General features: G+C 46.5%; 2 protein-coding genes across 9 annotated transcripts; both read left to right on the forward strand.

Annotated features, from left to right (window-relative positions):
• The first annotated feature begins 317 nt into the window (after positions 1–317).
• On the forward strand, positions 318–5,324 carry LOC143484994 (transport and Golgi organization protein 6 homolog). 5 transcript variants are annotated; one of them, XM_076984097.1, is made up of 13 exons: positions 318–449; positions 1,065–1,717; positions 1,873–1,986; positions 2,090–2,228; positions 2,479–2,585; positions 2,705–2,867; positions 3,103–3,188; positions 3,772–3,884; positions 3,957–4,133; positions 4,228–4,354; positions 4,472–4,669; positions 4,936–5,038; positions 5,184–5,324. In XM_076984097.1, exons 1-12 carry the CDS (start codon positions 398–400, stop codon positions 4,975–4,977), a joined length of 1,971 nt encoding a protein of 656 aa, XP_076840212.1. In that variant the 5' UTR covers positions 318–397; the 3' UTR covers positions 4,978–5,038; positions 5,184–5,324. The 5 variants fall into 5 exon arrangements, with proteins under 5 accessions (XP_076840212.1, XP_076840238.1, XP_076840231.1 ...); XM_076984123.1 differs by having other exon boundaries at positions 3,121–3,188; XM_076984116.1 differs by having other exon boundaries at positions 1,065–1,705.
• Positions 5,325–6,418: 1,094 nt separating this feature from the next.
• LOC143485018 (transport and Golgi organization protein 6 homolog) lies at positions 6,419–21,830 on the forward strand. 4 transcript variants are annotated; one of them, XM_076984143.1, is made up of 18 exons: positions 6,419–6,550; positions 7,139–7,791; positions 7,947–8,060; positions 8,164–8,302; positions 8,553–8,659; positions 8,779–8,941; positions 9,177–9,262; positions 9,846–9,958; positions 10,031–10,207; positions 10,302–10,428; positions 10,546–10,740; positions 11,236–11,370; positions 11,455–12,006; positions 13,081–13,138; positions 14,047–14,205; positions 15,826–15,977; positions 18,212–18,325; positions 20,943–21,830. In XM_076984143.1, the coding sequence occupies exons 1-18, from the start codon at positions 6,499–6,501 to the stop codon at positions 21,117–21,119; spliced, it is 3,273 nt and encodes a 1,090-aa protein (XP_076840258.1). In that variant the 5' UTR covers positions 6,419–6,498; the 3' UTR covers positions 21,120–21,830. The 4 variants fall into 4 exon arrangements, with proteins under 4 accessions (XP_076840258.1, XP_076840276.1, XP_076840266.1 ...); XM_076984161.1 differs by having other exon boundaries at positions 9,195–9,262; XM_076984151.1 differs by having other exon boundaries at positions 7,139–7,779.
• Positions 21,831–22,170: the final 340 nt, after the last annotated feature.

The raw sequence follows: 22,170 nt of genomic DNA on the forward strand, positions 1-22,170 counted from the left end.
AATATTAACCCAGTGAAGACATTGGGTTTCTCACTGGGTACTGTGAATGCATAACTGGTCCTTCGTGTTGTATGGTACAAACTGCATTCTTAAATTAATAAAGATATGTTTCTGAGATTTGATTCCACCCTTTTTGTGCACAGCAATGCAGAAATCCTGCGTTGAGTGCATCAAAAATATTACAATAACAATGATTTTTCTGTGAAGAACAAAATATAAAATTAAAAGTATAAGATTTTGAGATAAACACATCTATATTATATTATTAACAATATAACGAATGCAAATTAAAAGTACGACTTTTAATTTGAATAGCATTTAGATCGTCGACTCTCCTACGGGAAGTATGTCGTTCAATATTTGCGACAATTACACACGCGACCAGTGTTGATAAAAAATGACTACGTCCCTTATAAACGCATTGAGCATTCTTACCAAACCTGTTCGAGGTAAGCATGTCTCTGGGTGTGTCTTGCAACTGGAAAATACGTATTGGTTATAAATGTTTTTGGGTTTATATAGTTACAGCAACTTGTCGAGTTGGTATCATCATCAATTGGTATTAGCTAAGCTAACTAGACAGCTAGATTAACTAAATTCTTTTGGAAAGCACAATTCACATTTTCTAACTGGGAGAACCGCTTGATGCCTCCGTCAACAGTTAGAAAATTTGGTAGGCGTTGTCCTATTAATTTATGTGCGTGAGAGATACAATGTGCGTGAGAGATAAAATGTGCGTGAGGGATAAAATGTGCGTGAGGGATACAATGTGCGTGTGAACTGCTTGAAATGCGAGTGTCTCTCTCCCAGTGCGTGAGACTTGAGAGCCCTGTATGTTGAGCTAGCTAACATTATTGCTACACGGTTAGGTCTTAATCACAATGAAGTCGAAATTAATCTATGACAATGATTATCAGTAGTTTAACAATTTATTTACTGTGCATTGTCATTTTCCCACAAGCACTCTAGTGATATTAAAACAGATATTTTGCCGTTGAAATAGTAAGCTTGGTCAAACTTGTGTGTCAGGTGAACCTTGTGTTGAGGGTACAACATTTTTCCAGAGACCCGTTTGGGAGGAGTGACACCACAGGAGGCGCTGTTGTCTGCACTGCAGAGGAACCAAGTGGAACTGCAGGAATGTCTGTCAGCTGTTGAGTCGGAAGAAGCCCAGTGTCTCCTGGAGGAGGTCAGGGGGGAGGTGGCATGGTTCTGTGGTGACACAGAGGACCTCACTTGGAGCTTTGTGCAGGAATGCCTGCTGCTGTTGCTGTGCTTGGCACGCCACCTCAGCCGGCTCCTGGAGGCCTTCAGCAAGAGTCCAGCAGGCCTTACTCCTGAGAAGCCCCATCTGCCTGACGTGGCTCCGCCTCTTCCTCCAGATGTCCTCAGCATTGCTCAACAGAAGACCCTGGGTGCTGTTCTGCAGTTCCTTGTCACCCTGGGCCTTTGTCCCTATCTGGCCCCCGGTGTGGGGCTAGGCCTGGGCCTGCGCTCTGCCTTTGGGACTGTGGTGGAGGGGGCGGTGCGTCGTGATGCCCTGCCCCCTTGTGAGTGTCGACTGCTCACCACCATCACCGTGTTTCTGGAAGTGAGCAAAGTGTCGTGCTTGGCAACACTGCTGTTCACCCGTCACCTGGGAGACCTGATGGCAGGACTTTGTCAGTTAGGATACCGTCCCCACCGCCCTGAAGGAGAGAGCACAGTGAGCATCAAGGTTGCACTCTTGAAGTGTGTGTGGTGTCGGGGAGCTGAGAAACAGCTGAGATTTAGGCTTGTCTAAATGTACATGTGTGTTTGTAGCTGAGATGCTGAGACGGCATTAATGAAAGGATGTTTCTTTTCCTTTTCCCATCTCTGTCTCAAACATAGGGGCTAACTGTAGAAGAGCGGAAAGGTTGCAAACAAGCACTTCAGGGTCTTCTGGGAAGGGTTTATCAGCCAATCGTCATCAAGGAGCTGCTGGTTCTTCAGGGAGGAGCCAAGGTGTGCACTTCTCCTCTGCCCTGCTTTTTTGCTCCAACCGTCTACCAGTCCTGCCGAGAGTCCATCAGTACCGTCCTGTGCTCACTCTGCTCTGTCCCCCCAGGCCAGCGCAGGGGCCAGTGCGGCCCTGACCCGGGCTCCCCCATGGCTCCGGCGTCTGTGTGGGCAGCTGCTGTCGGAGAGGCTGGTGCAGCCACACGGAGTCCAGGCTGTGGTCAGGGCCATACTGGAGGGAGGCATTGGTAAGGGTGGGTGTGGAAGTTCAGAGGCCCTTCTGGAATGGCTTGTTTGTGTTCATGGACTGGTATAAATAACAAAAACTGGCAAAAAGTGTTTTTTTCTTTTTTGTGTGTGTTCATATGACATTTTAATTAGTACTAGATCTAATACAAGCTTTGCATAATACCAAGGTTTAAAATGACCATGAATATATAATTTTCTTTATTAATGAAATCTTCATCTTTGCTTGTCTTGCTAAACTTTGGCCACTAGGTGGAGACTCAGACTGGAGAAAATGTGACGCTGTTGCAAAAATACTTGCAACCTGCCCTCAACAGTCTACCTCTGCTGACAGCTACTACAGTCAAGTGTGTCCACAGGTGAAGACAAAGCTAGTGCAAATGCTGTGTTTTTGTCACAATAAAGAACTTTTTGTTTTGGTCTTTTGAATCATGTGTTGACCAGAAAGGACCAGAAAGCCATAACTATCTATGTTTAGGTCTTAGAGCTTCTACACTTTAAGGACAAGACCACTGCCCAGCAGTTCCAGCGGGTGGCCACCAGGGCGGTGCTCACCATAGTGCAGGATCAGCCTGAGTTTGGTCAGCGTTTCCTGTTGTCTCCACTCTTCTCACCCCTGCATCGCTGTGCAGCACTTCCAGGTCTGTTTGTGTCTGTGTCCATGCCTGCACAGACTGCAGTTTTGCTTGACTGGCTGTCAGTTGTGACCGACTGACTGTGTATAGAATGTGTTCAGCAATGCACTCGGGTGACACATGAGACGGCATCACCAGGGTGTGAGAGTGGGTCATCTCGGGAGTGGAGTCAGGCCTGGGTGAAAACGTCAAACTCCCGTTATCCTCTCAAAGCTTACCGTAGTGTGCTTTTATATTTTAGATCCTGCCTGTGTTGCAGGAGAAGATGTATCCCAGCATGCAGTGCCTGAGCTGGAGTTGACCCGCTGTGTGGAGGATGTGTATAAAGTGAGGAAGTTTGCAAGCACTGTCAGGTCTTCTCCTGTACCCCCCAAAAAACAATGTCTTGACTGTCTGAGGCATTTAGACCCATTAATGAACATTTCACCTGAATAATTGATGGGCATGTAATTCATTTGTTGGAATTTATCTAATTTTTTTATTTATCATGTTTTAAATGTATGTATATCCATATTTAGGTGTATTCATTTTGTCTTTGGGTGACATTGGTTCAGTTCAATTAAGAACCTTAACTGAATCCTTCCTTTAGCTTTAAAATGTTTCCCTTTATCAATTTAATATGCTTAGTTGATTTCTTTAGGTGGTTAAAGACCTGCTCACTGTGGGTATAATTATGGGAGACTGAGCAGTTCTGTTGTCACTGTATAAGTGGCACTCTGCTAAGATTTTTTTGTTAAATGTGTACTGCAACTTGTATTATATGTAGACATATTTTACATTTCCTTTACTGTAGGCACAACTGACTACAAACAGGTGCTATAGCTCTGAAAGAGTTTCTGATGATGGTTATGATATTTCAGTTTCATCTTTCAAATGCTGTTTGTCTATTTATTTTTCCCATTTCTTATAGATTTGTGTGGTTGGTAACAGTCCATCAGCAATGCTGCTGAGCTCTCTGGGAGACGCATTTCCCATAATCTTCAACCTCTTCTGTTTTACAAAGCAAAATGTTTCCCACCTACGGTTAGTATTACCAGGAGTTATACGGTTGGAAATGTCTAACAGACATTCAGTAATGTTAAGTTTGCTCCACAGCGCCCCCTGTCAGGAGATCCTACTGTGGTACCTGTCACATACTGAAACCTCATTGGCACTCTCACTGCTGAAAGACCTGTGTGTCATCCAGAAAGATGGGGGCGGAGTCACATCTGGATTCCAGTTCTCACCAGGAAGTGAGGGTGGGGCTACACTCACCTGTCGACAGCCAATCAGGTAACTGGATGAATACGAATTCCTTTTGGCCTCTCAGAGCTTATCTCAGTACCCATGTTGAGCTCATGCTCTTGTTTTTTGGCGTTTCTCTTAGTGACGAGGACGACGCTCTGTATGAGAAGGTGTTGGGTGACCAGTGGAGAGTGGAGTGTGTCGTTCAGCTGCTGGCTGAGATGAAGGAGAGCGACCTCCCTGGAGAACTGTTCCTCTTCCTTCTGCGTGTATGTGGTTATGGTGATGGACCTGTTCCTTCACAGCTTTAACATCAAGTCTTGAGAGAGCTGTAGTTTGTATTGGATGCTGTGGCCTCTCCTTCACCTCTCCTCCTGTGCTCGTAGGATCTGACGCAGTGGGCAGGTGAGGAACAACAGACGGAAGTGCACGTGGACATGACGTCCATGACGCTACTGGAGCTGGAACAGCAGCTGGAGGGGCGGGTGCATGGGCGGGGCCAGAGGTTGGCCCTCCTTCACACCATGGCCGTCATGTGTGAGGGGCTTCCACACACACTCCTGCTGCGGAAAACCTATCAAAACGTAGGTTAAATAAAACAAGATGTTAAAAAAACAAGATTAGATTAAATTATAAGACAAATTAATTTGGATAAATTTTACATGTAGTTACAAGATATTTAGTCAGGGACTAATAATGTCATAAAATTCCAATATGGTCTTGATTAATTGCGGTTTCATTAACAATTATGCTGCACTTCTAATAAGCACGATTCCAGGCGCTGGTTATATCCTATCTAATATGCGCATCTCGAACAGGGAAGTATTTTTTCATTTCCATTTCCTCATAGATTTGGATTTTCCCGCGTGCTCTCAGTGGTGTATATATGTAAGATTTCTTAGACGTCTGAATCAGTGAACACTTGGATGTAAGCTATCAGATCAGAGATGCGGGTGAGTTGCGTTCTGTTTATTCCTAGTACAGTTGAACTCCAGACACGGCTGGATATTAGCGCTCATTCATTTTCACGTTTATATTGTAGTATAAAGACCGTTGGTACGCTGACTGAATTAACTTTGTCATCATCTTCGTTTGCAGGCTTCTTGGCTACTGTTGTTACTTATCTCGGCGAGCATCGTCGCTGCACGTAAACATAAAGGATGTTTCACTGAAGATGAACTGTCGTTGCGTGCACATAAGTTCTTGCACAGGTCGACCAGGAACGCTGGATCAGGTCGGAGAGATGCTGCTACCGTCTCCTGCGCTGACTTCCAGCGTCAGGTATTCTCATCTGAACTGAGGCATCGCTCGCTGTCGCCGTGGAGACTCAGGTAATGTTCTCAGTCCAACTTTTTGCTGCACCTGTCAACCTGTTGAGAATATTGTACGTGGATCTAACGACATCTTATCTCTGCTGTCTCTCTTTTTTAGGGAACATTCTGATTCGAATTTGATTCCTTCGTCGTACAATGTCGCCGAGTGCCTCTGCGAAGGATGCATCATTAACGGGACCGAGAATTATGACTACAACTCCGCACCTGTAGTTCAAAACATGATGTTTTTGAAGAAGGTCACATGCCCATCAGACCCAAAGAAATACTCTTTGCAGATTGAATATAAAGAAATTCCATTTGCGTGTACCTGCGTAGTACCTACTTAATAACCTCTTGTAGAGGTTACGTTTTACACAGACAAAAATGTAGAGACATGTCTCATGTATGGTTGTGTTTGTTTTAAAATGCAAAAGCTGTTAGTTAGGTTTTCTAAATAACAACTATTTACTATGCTTATGTTTCATAAGCTGAAAAAACTACATGTTCCACATGAATTTATTAGGCTATCCAAATGCAGTTGATTTTCCATAATACATCATTACTATTACTATTGTCGAATACACACTACGTTTTATGTATAGAATAATTTATTAATTATTTATTTAAGTTATTTCTTGGTTTTCCTTTTTCTTTTTTGAAAAATGACAAATATTGTCCATATATATATATTTATGTTATTTATAATATTAACCCAGTGAAGACATTGGGTTTCTCACTGGGTACTGTGAATGCATAACTGGTCCTTCGTGTTGTATGGTACAAACTGCATTCTTAAATTAATAAAGATATGTTTCTGAGATTTGATTCCACCCTTTTTGTGCACAGCAATGCAGAAATCCTGCGTTGAGTGCATCAAAAATATTACAATAACAATGATTTTTCTGTAAAGAACAAAATATAAAATTAAAAGTATAAGATTTTGAGATAAACACATCTATATTATATTATTAACAATATAACGAATGCAAATTAAAAGTACGACTTTTAATTTGAATAGCATTTAGATCGTCGACTCTCCTACGGGAAGTATGTCGTTCAATATTTGCGACAATTACACACGCGACCAGTGTTGATAAAAAATGACTACGTCCCTTATAAACGCATTGAGCATTCTTACCAAACCTGTTCGAGGTAAGCATGTCTCTGATGTCTCTGGGTGTGTCTTGCAACTGGAAAATACGTATTGGTTATAAATGTTTTTGGGTTTATATAGTTACAGCAACTTGTCGAGTTGGTATCATCATCAATTGGTATTAGCTAAGCTAACTAGACAGCTAGATTAACTAAATTCTTTTGGAAAGCACAATTCACATTTTCTAACTGGGAGAACCGCTTGATGCCTCCGTCGACAGTTAGAAAATTTGGTAGGCGTTGTCCTATTAATTTATGTGCGTGAGAGATACAATGTGCGTGAGGGATACAATGTGCGTGTGAACTGCTTGAAATGCGAGTGTCTCTCTCCCAGTGCGTGAGACTTGAGAGCCCTGTATGTTGAGCTAGCTAACATTATTGCTACACGGTTAGGTCTTAATCACAATGAAGTCGAAATTAATCTATGACAATGATTATCAGTAGTTTAACAATTTATTTACTGTGCATTGTCATTTTCCCACAAGCACTCTAGTGATATTAAAACAGATATTTTGCCGTTGAAATAGTAAGCTTGGTCAAACTTGTGTGTCAGGTGAACCTTGTGTTGAGGGTACAACATTTTTCCAGAGACCCGTTTGGGAGGAGTGACACCACAGGAGGCGCTGTTGTCTGCACTGCAGAGGAACCAAGTGGAACTGCAGGAATGTCTGTCAGCTGTTGAGTCGGAAGAAGCCCAGTGTCTCCTGGAGGAGGTCAGGGGGGAGGTGGCATGGTTCTGTGGTGACACAGAGGACCTCACTTGGAGCTTTGTGCAGGAATGCCTGCTGCTGTTGCTGTGCTTGGCACGCCACCTCAGCCGGCTCCTGGAGGCCTTCAGCAAGAGTCCAGCAGGCCTTACTCCTGAGAAGCCCCATCTGCCTGACGTGGCTCCGCCTCTTCCTCCAGATGTCCTCAGCATTGCTCAACAGAAGACCCTGGGTGCTGTTCTGCAGTTCCTTGTCACCCTGGGCCTTTGTCCCTATCTGGCCCCCGGTGTGGGGCTAGGCCTGGGCCTGCGCTCTGCCTTTGGGACTGTGGTGGAGGGGGCGGTGCGTTGTGATGCCCTGCCCCCTTGTGAGCGTCGACTGCTCACCACCATCACCGTGTTTCTGGAAGTGAGCAAAGTGTCGTGCTTGGCAACACTGCTGTTCACCCGTCACCTGGGAGACCTGATGGCAGGACTTTGTCAGTTAGGATACCGTCCCCACCGCCCTGAAGGAGAGAGCACAGTGAGCATCAAGGTTGCACTCTTGAAGTGTGTGTGGTGTCGGGGAGCTGAGAAACAGCTGAGATTTAGGCTTGTCTAAATGTACATGTGTGTTTGTAGCTGAGATGCTGAGACAGCATTAATGAAAGGATGTTTCTTTTCCTTTTCCCATCTCTGTCTCAAACATAGGGGCTAACTGTAGAAGAGCGGAAAGGTTGCAAACAAGCACTTCAGGGTCTTCTGGGAAGGGTTTATCAGCCAATCGTCATCAAGGAGCTGCTGGTTCTTCAGGGAGGAGCCAAGGTGTGCACTTCTCCACTGCCCTGCTTTTTTGCTCCAACCGTCTACCAGTCCTGCCGAGGGTCCATCAGTACTGTCCTGTGCTCACTCTGCTCTGTCCCCCCAGGCCAGCGCAGGGGCCAGTGCGGCCCTGACCCGGGCTCCCCCGTGGCTCCGGCGTCTGTGTGGGCAGCTGCTGTCGGAGAGGCTGGTGCAGCCACACGGAGTCCAGGCTGTGGTCAGGGCCATACTGGAGGGAGGCATTGGTAAGGGTGGGTGTGGAAGTTCAGAGGCCCTTCTGGAATGGCTTGTTTGTGTTCATGGACTGGTATAAATAACAAAAACTGGCAAAAAGTGTTTTTTTCTTTTTTGTGTGTGTTCATATGACATTTTAATTAGTACTAGATCTAATACAAGCTTTGCATAATACCAAGGTTTAAAATGACCATGAATATATAATTTTCTTTATTAATGAAATCTTCATCTTTGCTTGTCTTGCTAAACTTTGGCCACTAGGTGGAGACTCAGACTGGAGAAAATGTGACGCTGTTGCAAAAATACTTGCAACCTGCCCTCAACAGTCTACCTCTGCTGACAGCTACTACAGTCAAGTGTGTCCACAGGTGAAGACAAAGCTAGTGCAAATGCTGTGTTTTTGTCACAATAAAGAACTTTTTGTTTTGGTCTTTTGAATCATGTGTTGACCAGAAAGGACCAGAAAGCCATAACTATCTATGTTTAGGTCTTAGAGCTTCTACACTTTAAGGACAAGACCACTGCCCAGCAGTTCCAGCGGGTGGCCACCAGGGCGGTGCTCACCATAGTGCAGGATCAGCCTGAGTTTGGTCAGCGTTTCCTGTTGTCTCCACTCTTCTCACCCCTGCATCGCTGTGCAGCACTTCCAGGTCTGTTTGTGTCTGTGTCCATGCCTGCACAGACTGCAGTTTTGCTTGACTGGCTGTCAGTTGTGACCGACTGACTGTGTATAGAATGTGTTCAGCAATGCACTCGGGTGACACATGAGACGGCATCACCAGGGTGTGAGAGTGGGTCATCTCGGGAGTGGAGTCAGGCCTGGGTGAAAACGTCAAACTCCCGTTATCCTCTCAAAGCTTACCGTAGTGTGCTTTTATATTTTAGATCCTGCCTGTGTTGCAGGAGAAGATGTATCCCAGCATGCAGTGCCTGAGCTGGAGTTGACCCGCTGTGTGGAGGATGTGTATAAAGTGAGGAAGTTTGCAAGCACTGTCAGGTCTTCTCCTGTACCCCCCAAAAAACAATGTCTTGACTGTCTGAGGCATTTAGACCCATTAATGAACATTTCACCTGAATAATTGATGGGCATGTAATTCATTTGTTGGAATTTATCTAATTTTTTTATTTATCATGTTTTAAATGTATGTATATCCATATTTAGGTGTATTCATTTTGTCTTTGGGTGACATTGGTTCAGTTCAATTAAGAACCTTAACTGAATCCTTCCTTTAGCTTTAAAATGTTTCCCTTTATCAATTTAATATGCTTAGTTGATTTCTTTAGGTGGTTAAAGACCTGCTCACTGTGGGTATAATTATGGGAGACTGAGCAGTTCTGTTGTCACTGTATAAGTGGCACTCTGCTAAGATTTTTTTGTTAAATGTGTACTGCAACTTGTATTATATGTAGACATATTTTACATTTCCTTTACTGTAGGCACAACTGACTACAAACAGGTGCTATAGCTCTGAAAGAGTTTCTGATGATGGTTATGATATTTCAGTTTCATCTTTCAAATGCTGTTTGTCTATTTATTTTTCCCATTTCTTATAGATTTGTGTGGTTGGTAACAGTCCATCAGCAATGCTGCTGAGCTCTCTGGGAGACGCATTTCCCATAATCTTCAACCTCTTCTGTTTTACAAAGCAAAATGTTTCCCACCTACGGTTAGTATTACCAGGAGTTATACGGTTGGAAATGTCTAACAGACATTCAGTAATGTTAAGTTTGCTCCACAGCGCCCCCTGTCAGGAGATCCTACTGTGGTACCTGTCACATACTGAAACCTCATTGGCACTCTCACTGCTGAAAGACCTGTGTGTCATCCAGAAAGATGGGGGCGGAGTCACATCTGGATTCCAGTTCTCACCAGGAAGTGAGGGTGGGGCTACACTCACCTGTCGACAGCCAATCAGGTAACTGGATGAATACGAATTCCTTTTGGCCTCTCAGAGCTTATCTCAGTACCCATGTTGAGCTCATGCTCTTGTTTTTTGGCGTTTCTCTTAGTGACGAGGACGACGCTCTGTATGAGAAGGTGTTGGGTGACCAGTGGAGAGTGGAGTGTGTCGTTCAGCTGCTGGCTGAGATGAAGGAGAGCGACCTCCCTGGAGAACTGTTCCTCTTCCTTCTGCGTGTATGTGGTTATGGTGATGGACCTGTTCCTTCACAGCTTTAACATCAAGTCTTGAGAGAGCTGTAGTTTGTATTGGATGCTGTGGCCTCTCCTTCACCTCTCCTCCTGTGCTCGTAGGATCTGACGCAGTGGGCAGGTGAGGAACAACAGACGGAAGTGCACGTGGACATGACGTCCATGACGCTACTGGAGCTGGAACAGCAGCTGGAGGGGCGGGTGCATGGGCGGGGCCAGAGGTTGGCCCTCCTTCACACCATGGCCGTCATGTGTGAGGGGCTTCCACACACACTCCTGCTGCGGAAACCCAGCCAGGTGTGTGTTCACTTTCCATTTCTCAGTCTCTGCATGAACACTATTGAGCTTGAGGTGTCAAACCTGCCCGAGCGTCTTGGTTGAAGGGACAGAAACATGGGGGCAAGCATTTGTGACATCACAGCCTTATTTGTAGCTATATGATCTCTGCTTTGAGGCTCCTCCCATTTCCTGCTTTGAAGCCCCTCCCACTTTCCCTGCTTTGAGGCTCCGGATACACACCTTGTCTGGCTCCGTGTATCTGCCTTTGTCTTTGTGGCCTGGTTCTGTTGGGAGACCTTATTAAGACAATTTAGGGCATGATAGATTATGCGTCCTGCTGTCTAAAAATATCCGTTGACTTCTGGCAAAGTCTGCAACGTTTTCTCTGGAACAAAGAATCCTGTGTGGACGTCTCCCTGCCTGTGTGTGTTTGTCTGCGTATTTGAGTCAGTGTTGACAGGAATGTTGCTCTTCTTTGCGTTTCTCACTTCCCCCCACGCTGTGTCTCACCAGGTGGTGGGCTTCATCGGGTCCATGCTGCGGAGGGCGTGTGTGGGTCTGCAGCGTGGCTCAGAGAGTCCCGTGGACAGTCAGACCCTCTGTATGGGGATGGGGCTGGTGGCTACCCTGCTGTCGGAAGCTGCACAGGTACAGCGCACGCCCACTGCTCTCAAGGCCCTTTGCTCCACTGCGCACTGATCTGAAGTCAGTCAGGTTCGTGTCTCCCTACAGCTGACGGCGGAGGACCACTCGTGCATGACTGAGCTACTGGCTCCACTGGAGCAGGTCTCTCGGTGCCACCCGGACCCTGTAATCCAGGAGCTGGCGCGTGACCTGAGGGCTAGCATCGCCACACACGGGGCCTACCGCCCAGACTCCGTGACCAGCGCTGCCCACATCCTGAGTCACCCTGCAGGCTCCGACACGCCTCAACCCAAACCGGTGACCCCCACGCCCTCCCCAACCGCCTCCTGTTCGCTTGGCCCACGGGCTGCCATGTCTGGACCTTCACTACCTCAGCACACACTTGCTGCAACTCCTGTAAAGACTGATCAGACCCAGGTTCCTGCAGCCAGTTCTCTTCATGGAGAAGGAGAGTGTTCCGGAACAGTGGGTGCCAGCATTAGCTCCGCCTCCTCTGCTCCTGAGAAGGCCTTCTCCGATTGGCTGCATGAGGCCTATGACCCGGATGTGCCCACGCGGACCATGGCACTGCGGGCCCTCACCCAGGCTGTGAGAGAAGGACACAAGAGGGCGCTAGAGAGCCGAGAAAAGCTGCTGACGGTGAGGCTGCACTTTGGGAGCGTAGGGGATGTTAGAGAGTTTGGGCTCTCTGTGTGTGATGGAAATTTGATGATTTCCATTTATGTCAGGCTTTCTTAGTATACATTAAACACATTAGGTATAGGTGTTAGAGATTTTTTACATATACGTGTGTTAATTATGCCACTGAAGCCATCCTCGTGGCTTCAGTAGGCCTCTGATGTGTGTGTGTGTGTGTGCTCCCTGGACGGTCTCGGCTTAGTCCTAATCTGATGTTCCTCTGGTGTTCCTAAACTGACCTCGTTGGAGACGCCTAATCTCCACTTGGAAGGGACTACGGCGACACTCAGTCTGTCACGCCATCACGTGGATGCTGAGCGTGGAGAGGGCATGCGGAGGGAGAGGCTAATATGTAGTTGTCAAATCAGTGTTAATTATGTCATATATTGTCCAATCACATTCTTACAAGAGAATGGCATACAGTTCCAGTTATTACAGAGGATTACAGTAGATAATGTACATTACATACGTTATTTACGTAAAATATAATGTTTAACATTTAAACTTGCAGATTAGAGAGTGCAGTCCATCAAGTATAAAAATTTGCTACATTAGATTGTGTAGTTACACAAAGTATTGAATTGTTGTATACAACTACATAGCAGGTCTGCAAAAACCTGGGCTGAGTGTCAACGATGTTGACAGTCTCCTGTGGTGATGGTCTTTAGGTAGATAACACTCCTGCTGGTGTATGTTTTTGAACTGGAATCAGATGAGGTTATCAGAGGTTTTGAACTGATGTTGGTTGGTAAAATTGGCATATGGAATAGCACATTGTATGAGCTTTCGGAGGAACTCAAATATGACACTTACTTTCTAACACAACATGATATGAACTCTTATTGTAATAAATCTCAGAGCATTAGAACAAATGAGACCAATTTAGTCTCTTTCTTTGGCATTCTTTACTGAGAATCACTGCACTTATCACAGTGAGCAGCTGCCCTCTTTAATTGCTCCTTTGATGAGAATGAATTGAGTCTTTCTTACCTTTGTGTGATGGTCTTTAGTGATCATTGTCTCTGTCTTTTCCAGCTTTTTCTGGAGAGCTTGGAGCACGAGGACTCGTTTGTGTACCTTTCAGCCATTCAAGGTAGGACGTCTTAACACAGGACTCCACCCTGTTAAGTTCAGGTGTGAAGGGTTAATTGGAGAAAATTGGAGAAGCTCGTAACGTGGGAGGGATACATTGTAACTCACGCTTCCGCTGTGGTGAAAACCTGAAATACACATGGCAGATGTCGGAATGACAATAATTACTAGATTGCTTCAGTTTAGTTAAGTAAATAGATTTGCTAGTATGTCTAAGCACTCTTTGAGTTTACCTCATTTCTCAATACAAACACAAACAAGCAAACCAAAGTAGTGGAAATGGCAGAGTGCTCCTGTGTTCTGAACACGCCCACATTGGCTAGCCAGTTTGTGACACGCCCCTCATACTTGTCCAGCATCCCCGAGGACTGCCGTTGGCCACGCCCCTCAGCCAGTCTAACCACTGCATTGTAAGCGATCGCTCATTGTTGATGCTTTGAAACTCCTCTTCCCACTGAATGTCCTCTTCTCCTCGCTCCTAGATATGATGATGAACTGTAGCTCCTTAAATGCTACATCTGTCATTTCTGTCACATGTGCACCAAGCTCTTTATCTTTGTGCTGCATTAGTTTAGAAACTCTTTTCTCAGAAATAGGATATCAAATGTGATTTGGATGGGGCCACCTGCTTGGCCAAATTATTTTAAACCCAGTGGTGCACTTTACAAGGTCACTTTCTTGTGACCTTCTCCTGTTTGAGAGAAACACTGTAAAGAAAAACATTGATAACGGGCACATTTTACCATTTTCAGCATATCTGCAAGTCCCTTGGAGATCTTTTATAGGGTTTTTATGTAAACAAAACTTTTTGCAGTGGGTATCTAAAAATATCCATCGGATGCTTGTGTCTGAGGTTATTTGTGGTCAGTATCACGGACATTTTGTCCTGTGTGTGTTTTTCGGGTACAGGGCTTGTGGTGCTGGCTGATTCGTTCCCTGAGCAGATTCTGAACCGTCTGCTGGCTGAGTACCAAGTGAGCCCGAACACGGCTCCGGCCAGCAGGGGGCGATCTCTGGAGACACGTCTCAAAGTCGGGGAAGCTCTGATGAGAGCCTCAAGGGCAATGGGTGAGTACTGTGTCTTTAAGACATGTAGTTACAATTGTAGTAATTGATCTCTCTCTCTCTCTCTCTCTCTCTCTCTCTCTCTCTCTCTCTCTCTCTCTCTCTCTCACGCACACACTCACACACTCTTCATTTCCCTCCTCTTTTGATACAGAGCCACTCCAACATATTTTTCATCTTTGACTTTTATTTCAGTACAAGTGCTTGTTCTTGTGTCGTGAATATGAACAGAACATGAACATGGTCTCAGAGGACCACCAGCCACTCACTGTGTCAAAAATACACACATCTAATCTCTCATCAGTGCCATTATGCCTCCGTACACACACACACTCCTGCACAGAAGTTTAATCTAATGAGTCTGCTGAGCTCTACCCACTCCTGCAGATTTACTTGGATAAGTTTGCCTTTTTGTGTAAACTTTTGGCTGATTTTCAGGGTTCAAACTGAAACTCGTTGGGTTTTTGGATGACTTCTTTATTGTGTTAACCCCCCCCCCCCCCCCCCCCCCCCCCCCCCCCACACACACACACACCCTGCACTGGTTCTCCCTTCCTCACACACACACACACACACACACACCCTGCACTGGTTCTCCCTTCCTCTCACACACACACACACACACACACACACACACACACACACACACACACCCTGCACTGGTTCTCCCTTCCTCTCTCACACACACACACACACACACACATACACCCTGCACTGGTTCTCCCTTCCTCATACACACACACACACACACCCGCTGGTTCTCCCTTCCTTATAAAGAGTCTTGCTTGGCCAGCTGCAGGCCCTGGTCTCTCTGGACTCACCCGGGACGACCTTCACCAAGCATGGCTGTGTGCCAGGTGCTCAGTGCTGGATTATGGCTGGGTCAGTCTAATGGAGAAATAATATTACATAGACCTGCAGGTAGTGGATGCAACAGCTGAATCTCATCATAGTAGGAAGCATAGATCTTCTCTTACAAAGGAGCATTTGAGAATGTGTACTTTGTGGACTGTAAGGGCCTTGGTCCTCTGCTGAGCTGTGCTGTTCCCCTGCTGAGCTGTGTTTTTTTTCCTGCTATCCGCCCTGCTGTTCCTGTGTGGAGCTGTGCTGTTCCCCCTACTGTGTCCTCTGCTGAGCTGTGCTGTTCCTGTGCGGAGCTGTACTGTATGACTCTTGTACCAGCTTAGCTCTTTGCTCATGCTTTCGGAATGTGCCTCAGTCTGTCGTAGGCTTTCACACAAAGATGGAGATATTGGAAGAGGAATGATGACCTAAGAGGTGTGTGTGTGTGTGTGTGTTTGGGCACGGGCAGCTCTCGGCACCTTGGCTGTGTGTGGGTGTGTCTGTTGGCAATACGGCTTTAAGCACCGTGTGTGTGTGTGTGTGTGTGTGTGTGTGTGTGTGTGTGTGTGTGTGTGTGTGTGCGCGCGTCACACTAAAGGAAGTATCCATGGTTGAGCTGATGGCCTTAAAGGGCTCTGTCTAAGAAAAAAGGAAAATGAAAGCGCCTCAGTCAGCTGAAAACCAACCATATATAGGCAAATGGATCAAACAAATGTATCCCAGTTATTAGATATTACATATCTCTCTTTCTCTCCTTCTCCCTCCCCACTCCCCTGCCAGGTGAGCTAGCACCACACTATGGCCGTCCGCTGCTGGCTGTGTTCCTGCGTGGCACCCGGGACCAGGACGCCTCCGTCCGCACCAGCAGCCTCTCCAACCTGGGCGAGCTGTGCCAACTGCTGCACTTCTCGCTTGGCCCTCTGGCACAGGAGGTACCCGCCACCAACCCCTCACACGCCCTACTCTGTAAAACACACCTCACCCATATTCAGCTTGTGGGCGGCAGGTGTAGAGCCACTACATGCTGTCTGTTTTTATTGTGTCATTTTTTAAGGTTGACCTGCAATAGTCGCTGATTCGACTATAGTCGACTATACCCCCTAGTCGACTATGAACGTCATAGTCGAATGTACCATTTTAACTGCATGGGGTTGCCCAAAGATGCAGCTAAGAATTAGTTGTTACATGAAATGTCTTTGTTTTTGTTATATATAGCCTTTTGTCAAATAAAATCATCCTAATTCTGTTAATAAATATTTTTAAATGATGTGTGCGCATTAACAATAGGCATCTTCCTTACTACACATTAATAAATCACACCCTGCAGCAGAGTTGAACATGCTACAGGATCAGCATCTGCCAAGATTATAATGGCTACTAAAAAAACTTTTTAAAGTATTTTGAAAAAGATAAAGATGAATCAAACAAAGTAAAGTGCAAGTTATGTCAACAACGTCTTTCATTTCGCATGATAACAACCAACATGGCATACCATTTAAAACGCGTAAGGCAAAAAAAAAAAACAGTTCAGTAGGCCTATAAACATTTTTGTTGTTTTTTGCTTTTTAAACCCTGTTACTTGAACCTTTACTTATATTTTTTTGCTGTTGTGTGGCAATTTTTTAAATATTTTCAGGCAGGCATATTTTATTCAAAATATTTTTGACATTTTGCAAAGTGCCTGTCTGACAGTTCAATGTGCGCACTGATGGTTAATGTTCTCTAACGTTTCATTAAAAAATAAATAAGTAAATAAATAAAAGCTCAATACAGCCAACCTACCATGTTTATTCATTTATCTGAGTCTTTTAGGTTTGTACTTTGAAGTGGAAAAAAGTCCTGAATGAGAACGGGATCTCGTTTAAGGTGCTTTAGATATAAAAAAAAAAAACCCTGATTCAACTAAATGGAAAATCGGCATAGTCGTTTTTTAATCGGAAAAATGACTATGAAAATCCTTAGTTGAATACACCTCTAGTCATTTCATCCACAAGGGGAAAAAAGTTTGTATGCTAATGACCAATGTTCTCATTGGCCTGTGGCAGGGGTGGGGGGTAACATAATTGTGCAGATCGAATTGAAGTGATGACTGCAGAGTGGGCGTGTTTATTTAAATGAACTGTTTTCGTAGTGTGATGTCATATTGCGCAGCGAATCTAAACAACTTATAGAATCACATGGCCTCTCTTAAAGTGGTATGTCTCCTTTAAGATGGTCTAAAAGGAGTTTTTGTGTGGAATTATGTTGCTATAATAACAGAATAATAAAGATAATCTTAGAATGACTAGCATTGCTTTTTCGTTTTGGTTGGCAAAGGCTCATAATCGTACGATGCAGACTTGAAAAAATCAACCAGTCATTTGATGACCTAGTTTATTATATTCACAATTATTGTGCCTTCAATGTCAAACTGTTACTAGTTAGACTAGGATCAGGGGTCAAGGTGAGGTCAACAGCGAGTCATGGGAGGGGCAAAACTTCTTGGGGAACAGAGTGCTGTCTCATTTCTCATGGACCACCCAACTTGGCGCAAGTGTGTCTGTGTGTGCGCATATGTGCATACATAAATAAGTCCTTTTAAGCCCCACCCCCAGTGCTGAGATTATGGTTTGTTAGTGGTGCAGAGAGAAGTGGGTGGGAACCCTGAATCGGAGCCCCAATCCGCTGGTATTCCGCTTCTGTGCTTCTGCAAATATCTGATGTGGGGAAAGTTCAGAGTGTAATATGCACTGAGCTGTATGCAAGTGTTTGTGAGTTTGTGTTTTTTGAAGCCTTGCTTTGCAAATACAGACTGTTGTTTGTACATGCAGCATGTGAGTTTGAGCAGTGATGGGTGTGTTTAGTGTGTTTAGTGTGTGTGTGTGTGTGTGTGTGTGTGTGTGTGTGTGTGTGTGTAGGTGGAGGAAAGGAGGGGCAGCTCAGAGCCTGTTCTGAATAAGCAGCTCTGTCACTATAACAGGGCTGTTTATTCATGAGAGAGCCCTGCAACATGACTGCTCTCATCGTGTGAGTGTTTGTGTGTGCACGCGTGTGTGTTTAATCATCAACTGGCCCAGTGCTGCACTAACACACTGCAGACCCCTGCAGTCGGCACCGCACACGCAGAATGCCGTCCGTTATCTCTGAACCGTGTTTGTGTGTGCATGTGTGTGTGTTTCTCCTGCAGTTGAGCACGTGTCTCACCACTCTGATAAAGACGGAACGAGAGGTGGAGGTCCGCAGAGCTGCTGTCCACGTCATAGTTCTCCTTCTCCGAGGTCTGAGTGACCAAGCCCCTCAGGTGGGTGTGGGTGTGTCCGCACAGGCACATGTTGACGCAGAACCGACACAGAGAACATTTGCGTTCTTATTTTGTCACAGAACATGTACACAATACTGAGATAATAAACACAGCACAGTTGGCATTACATGAAACAAAATAGATTTTAAAAAATCAAAATAAATAGAAATCAATTGTACTATGAGTATATCTTAAACTGTATTATTGATATTTCTTGTATTGTGAATCTCTTCCTCCAGTCTGTGTGTCCTCTGTGCTCCTCCAACCCCCTGTGTTCCTCCAGCCCCCCGTGTTCTGTGTTCCTCCAGCCCCCCGTGTTCTGTGTTCCTCCAGCCCCCCGTGTTCTGTGTTCCTCCAGCCCCCCGTGTTCTGTGTTCCTCCAGCCCCCCGTGTTCCCTGTGTTCCTCCAGCCCCCCGTGTTCCCTGTGTTCCTCCACTCCCCCCCCCGTGTTCTCTGTGTTCCTCCACCAGCCCCTCCCCCGTGTTCTCTGTGCTCCTCCACCAGCCCCTCCCCCGTGTTCTCTGTGCTCCTCCACCAGCCCCTCCCCCGTGTTCTCTGTGCTCCTCCACCAGCCCCCCCCCCCGTGTTCTCTGTGCTCCTCCACCAGCCCCCCCCCCGTGTTCTGTGCTCCTCCACTCCCCCCCCCCGTGTTCTGTGCTCCTCCACTCCCCCCCCCGTGTTCTCTGTGTTCCTCCACTCCCCCCCCCCCCGTGTTCTCTGTGTTCCTCCACTCCCCCCCCCCCGTGTTCTCTGTGTTCCTCCACTCCCCCCCCCCGTGTTCTCTGTGTTCCTCCACTCCCCTCCCCGTGTTCTCTGTGTTCCTCCACTCCCCCCCCCCCCGTGTTCTCTGTGTTCCTCCACTCCCCCCCCCCCCCCCGTGTTCTCTGTGTTCCTCCACTCCCCCCCCGTGTTCTCTGTGTTCCTCCACTCCCCCCCCGTGTTCTCTGTGTTCCTCCACTCCCCCCCCCGTGTTCTCTGTGTTCCTCCACTCCCCCCCCCCGTGTTCTCTGTGTTCCTCCACTCCCCCCCCCCCCCGTGTTCTCTGTGTTCCTCCACTCCCCCCCCCCCGTGTTCTCTGTGTTCCTCCACCCCCCCCCCGTGTTCTCTGTGTTCCTCCACTCCCCCCCCCCCCCGTGTTCTCTGTGTTCCTCCACTCCCCCCCCCCGTGTTCTCTGTGTTCCTCCACTCCCCCCCGTGTTCTGTGTTCTCTGTGTTCCACCAGCCCCTCCCCGTGTTGATTTCTGTTCCGTGTGCACACATGCCACAGTCCTGCCTCTCTTAAAGGAAGCATGCATTTGATTGGCAGATGAATTAAATGCCACACCCTGTCTGCATTCTTTTGGCCAGCACTGTATCAAAGTTACACCCCCTTGTATGTAAGCGAGCGCGTGGTCATTGGCTGAGCGTCAGAGCATTTGCGAACCGGGTGGGTTCATGTGCCCAGCACACACTTGGAGGGAGGAGTTGACTAACAGCTGGCCCAGTTCAGATGAAAGAGATGGTGAAGGAGGCTGTCATTCACTTCTCTCTTATTAGCCCAGCTAGCATTGTGTTCGTCTGTGGTTCCCACAGTCTAGTCAGCCAGTCAACACGCTGCCACGCTCACCCCAAATCACAGCTGGACTACAACAGCCGGCAACTACAAAGCTTTTGTGAGTGGGGTGAGAATTAGAAATGTCAGTTAGAATTAGAGATGTGACGGTTAGTGTGAAGTGGTGCAGGTGAGGAGATCGAGCCCATGGCATGTAGATGCCAGTGAGTTCAGGGTGCTACCAGCCTCCTTCAGCAGAGGTCTAATTGCCCCAGCAGGCCTCGTCCTGGGGGTCGTTCCCTCTGGAGAGTACTGTGGAGAACACCACCCAACACACAAAGCCTAAAGAACCTGCAGGTTTTAGTGAGTTTGCACATTTGCGCTTTTCAGTTCTTGTGGAACTGAATGCTGTCACCAAAATTCTGTTAAACATTATAGAAGTTCCATTAGGGGTCAGCTGCAAGACACAAAGATCTTGCCCGACTTCACTTCAGGACTGTTGGAGTTCTGATGTTTCCATAGGAAACCAGTTTACCCCTGAGGCACTCTTTCCTCAAACAGACCCACACTGACCCCCCCATGACCTCACCAGACATCCCAGGCTCTTTGCTATAGCACAGAGTGTAATCACAAAATGCCCTTTCACCTCTCTGACCTTGTTTTACAATACCTGTCACCACTCTTGACCTTTGCTTTGCTTGTCATGCAATCTGTACATATGAGAGCATATTTAGCCAAACTTGACGTATTTGGACATACTGACATATTGACATGGTCAACTGTGGAAAAGGTTAGTGTGCACAAAGCCTAGAATGTCTAGAGCTGTCTCTGTCTCCTCAATTGTCCTGGGGCTAACTGTGGTGTCTGTGTGCATGCATGCAGCTGTTGCTCTAGGTAATGACATGGTGGAGGTGATTGGAGCAGGTGGACAGCCATCTGTCTGTCCTCCAGATGTGGAACTGAAGCAAAACTCCACCTGCTTCTCAAAGAGCCTGAATTACCCACAGTGCTTCATCCGGTGTGTCAGTCTCCCTCTAATTTTGCTCGCTCTCTCTCTCTCTCTCTCTCTCTCTCTCTCTCTGCAGGTGCTGGGAGACATCTTGTTGGAGTTGTATCGAGCTTTAAAATGGGTTGTGCGATCGGACTCTGATGAGGTGGCTGCACTCCATGCTCAGCTGGCCCTGGAGGAGCTGGACGGCGTTATGAGGAGATTCATCTTCCCTCAGCAGAAGCTGGAGAAGAAGATTGTGGTTCTGCCCTAACAGAAGCTCCTCCTAGAGCTCTTTCACATTACAGCTCTCGCACCAAAACTCTCCCTAGTTCTCAATTCCGTAAAGAGATGCGTTGTACTTGTACTATTTCAATTGTTTCGTGACTAAAAATAAATAACTTGCATTTCGCCAAATTGTGCATCTCCAGCATAATCCCACTTTTAAAAAAGAAAAGGACTGCTCACACAGCCAATTTTCATATGCTCATATACACACATACAGAGTACACATACGCACTCGGTGTAATGAGCAGGTGGCCACTCTAAGACAAACTGCCTCGGCTCTCGTTTGAGAAAGCAGCACTCAGCTCTTTGTCGTGGGATACAGAGGTCAGGGAGCAGACTGTGGGATTTGGTTGCCTGTGCATACACGCGTCAGCACTCTACTCACCGCTGGTGAAAGAACCCCTCGTTTGCTCTCCCCACGCTGCTACGTGGAGTAAAGGCAGGTCTGTGACATCACAGCACACTGGAAGACTAGACAGGCCGATTCGTCCCTTCTGCTTTGGGAGGTCTGCTTAGTCCGCATGTTGTCGGAAGCATCCAGGACTGGATTCTCCATCCTTTCTGGGGTTTCTGGAACTAATGGATGATGTGGGGAAAATGCCTTACTGAACTGTCCCTGAACACATCTGCTGTCTCTGAGGAAGTCTGAGGAACTGAAACGGTGGAATACTTACAATAAAATATATATTTGTTTTGATTTCTTTGTCTCCACGTTTTAAAAGTAAATGTTCTGTAAGACACTCCCTTCCACACACACACACACACATGGACATAATTGGGGGGGGGACATGTCTCCCCCACTTTTTCAAAAGCCAGTTTTGGTCCCCTGCAGTTTTTATGGTTAAAAACAAATATTTAAATAACGACAAATCAAGCGCTAGGACCATGCAGAAAACGACCGCTCCGAGTTCTCATGCTGAAACCCACCCCTAGTCAACGATTGACACCCCCCCCCCGCACCCTAGTTATCTCAAGCCATTTGTGTCCCCCCAACCTATGAAATCAAAATTTCGTCCATAACCACACACACACACCCC

The sequence above is a fragment of the Brachyhypopomus gauderio genome, chromosome 2, assembly GCF_052324685.1.
Source record: "Brachyhypopomus gauderio isolate BG-103 chromosome 2, BGAUD_0.2, whole genome shotgun sequence".
NCBI classification, from domain to species: Eukaryota; Metazoa; Chordata; class Actinopteri; order Gymnotiformes; family Hypopomidae; genus Brachyhypopomus; species Brachyhypopomus gauderio.

What these genes read in the sequence shown, in the direction of transcription:
- LOC143485018 (XM_076984143.1), top strand. Translation starts at nt 6,499, where the DNA reads ATGACTACGTCCCTTATAAACGCATTGAGCATTCTTACCAAACCTGTT. An exon ending in TGTTCCTCTTCCTTCTGCGT is followed by an intron (nt 10,429 to 10,545) that starts GTATGTGGTTAT and finishes CTGTGCTCGTAG; the next exon opens with GATCTGACGCAGTGGGCAGG. An exon ending in GAGAGCCTCAAGGGCAATGG is followed by an intron (nt 14,206 to 15,825) that starts GTGAGTACTGTG and finishes CTCCCCTGCCAG; the next exon opens with GTGAGCTAGCACCACACTAT.
- LOC143484994 (XM_076984097.1), top strand. Translation starts at nt 398, where the DNA reads ATGACTACGTCCCTTATAAACGCATTGAGCATTCTTACCAAACCTGTT. An exon ending in AGAGCACAGTGAGCATCAAG is followed by an intron (nt 1,718 to 1,872) that starts GTTGCACTCTTG and finishes TCTCAAACATAG; the next exon opens with GGGCTAACTGTAGAAGAGCG. An exon ending in ACAGTCAAGTGTGTCCACAG is followed by an intron (nt 2,586 to 2,704) that starts GTGAAGACAAAG and finishes ATCTATGTTTAG; the next exon opens with GTCTTAGAGCTTCTACACTT.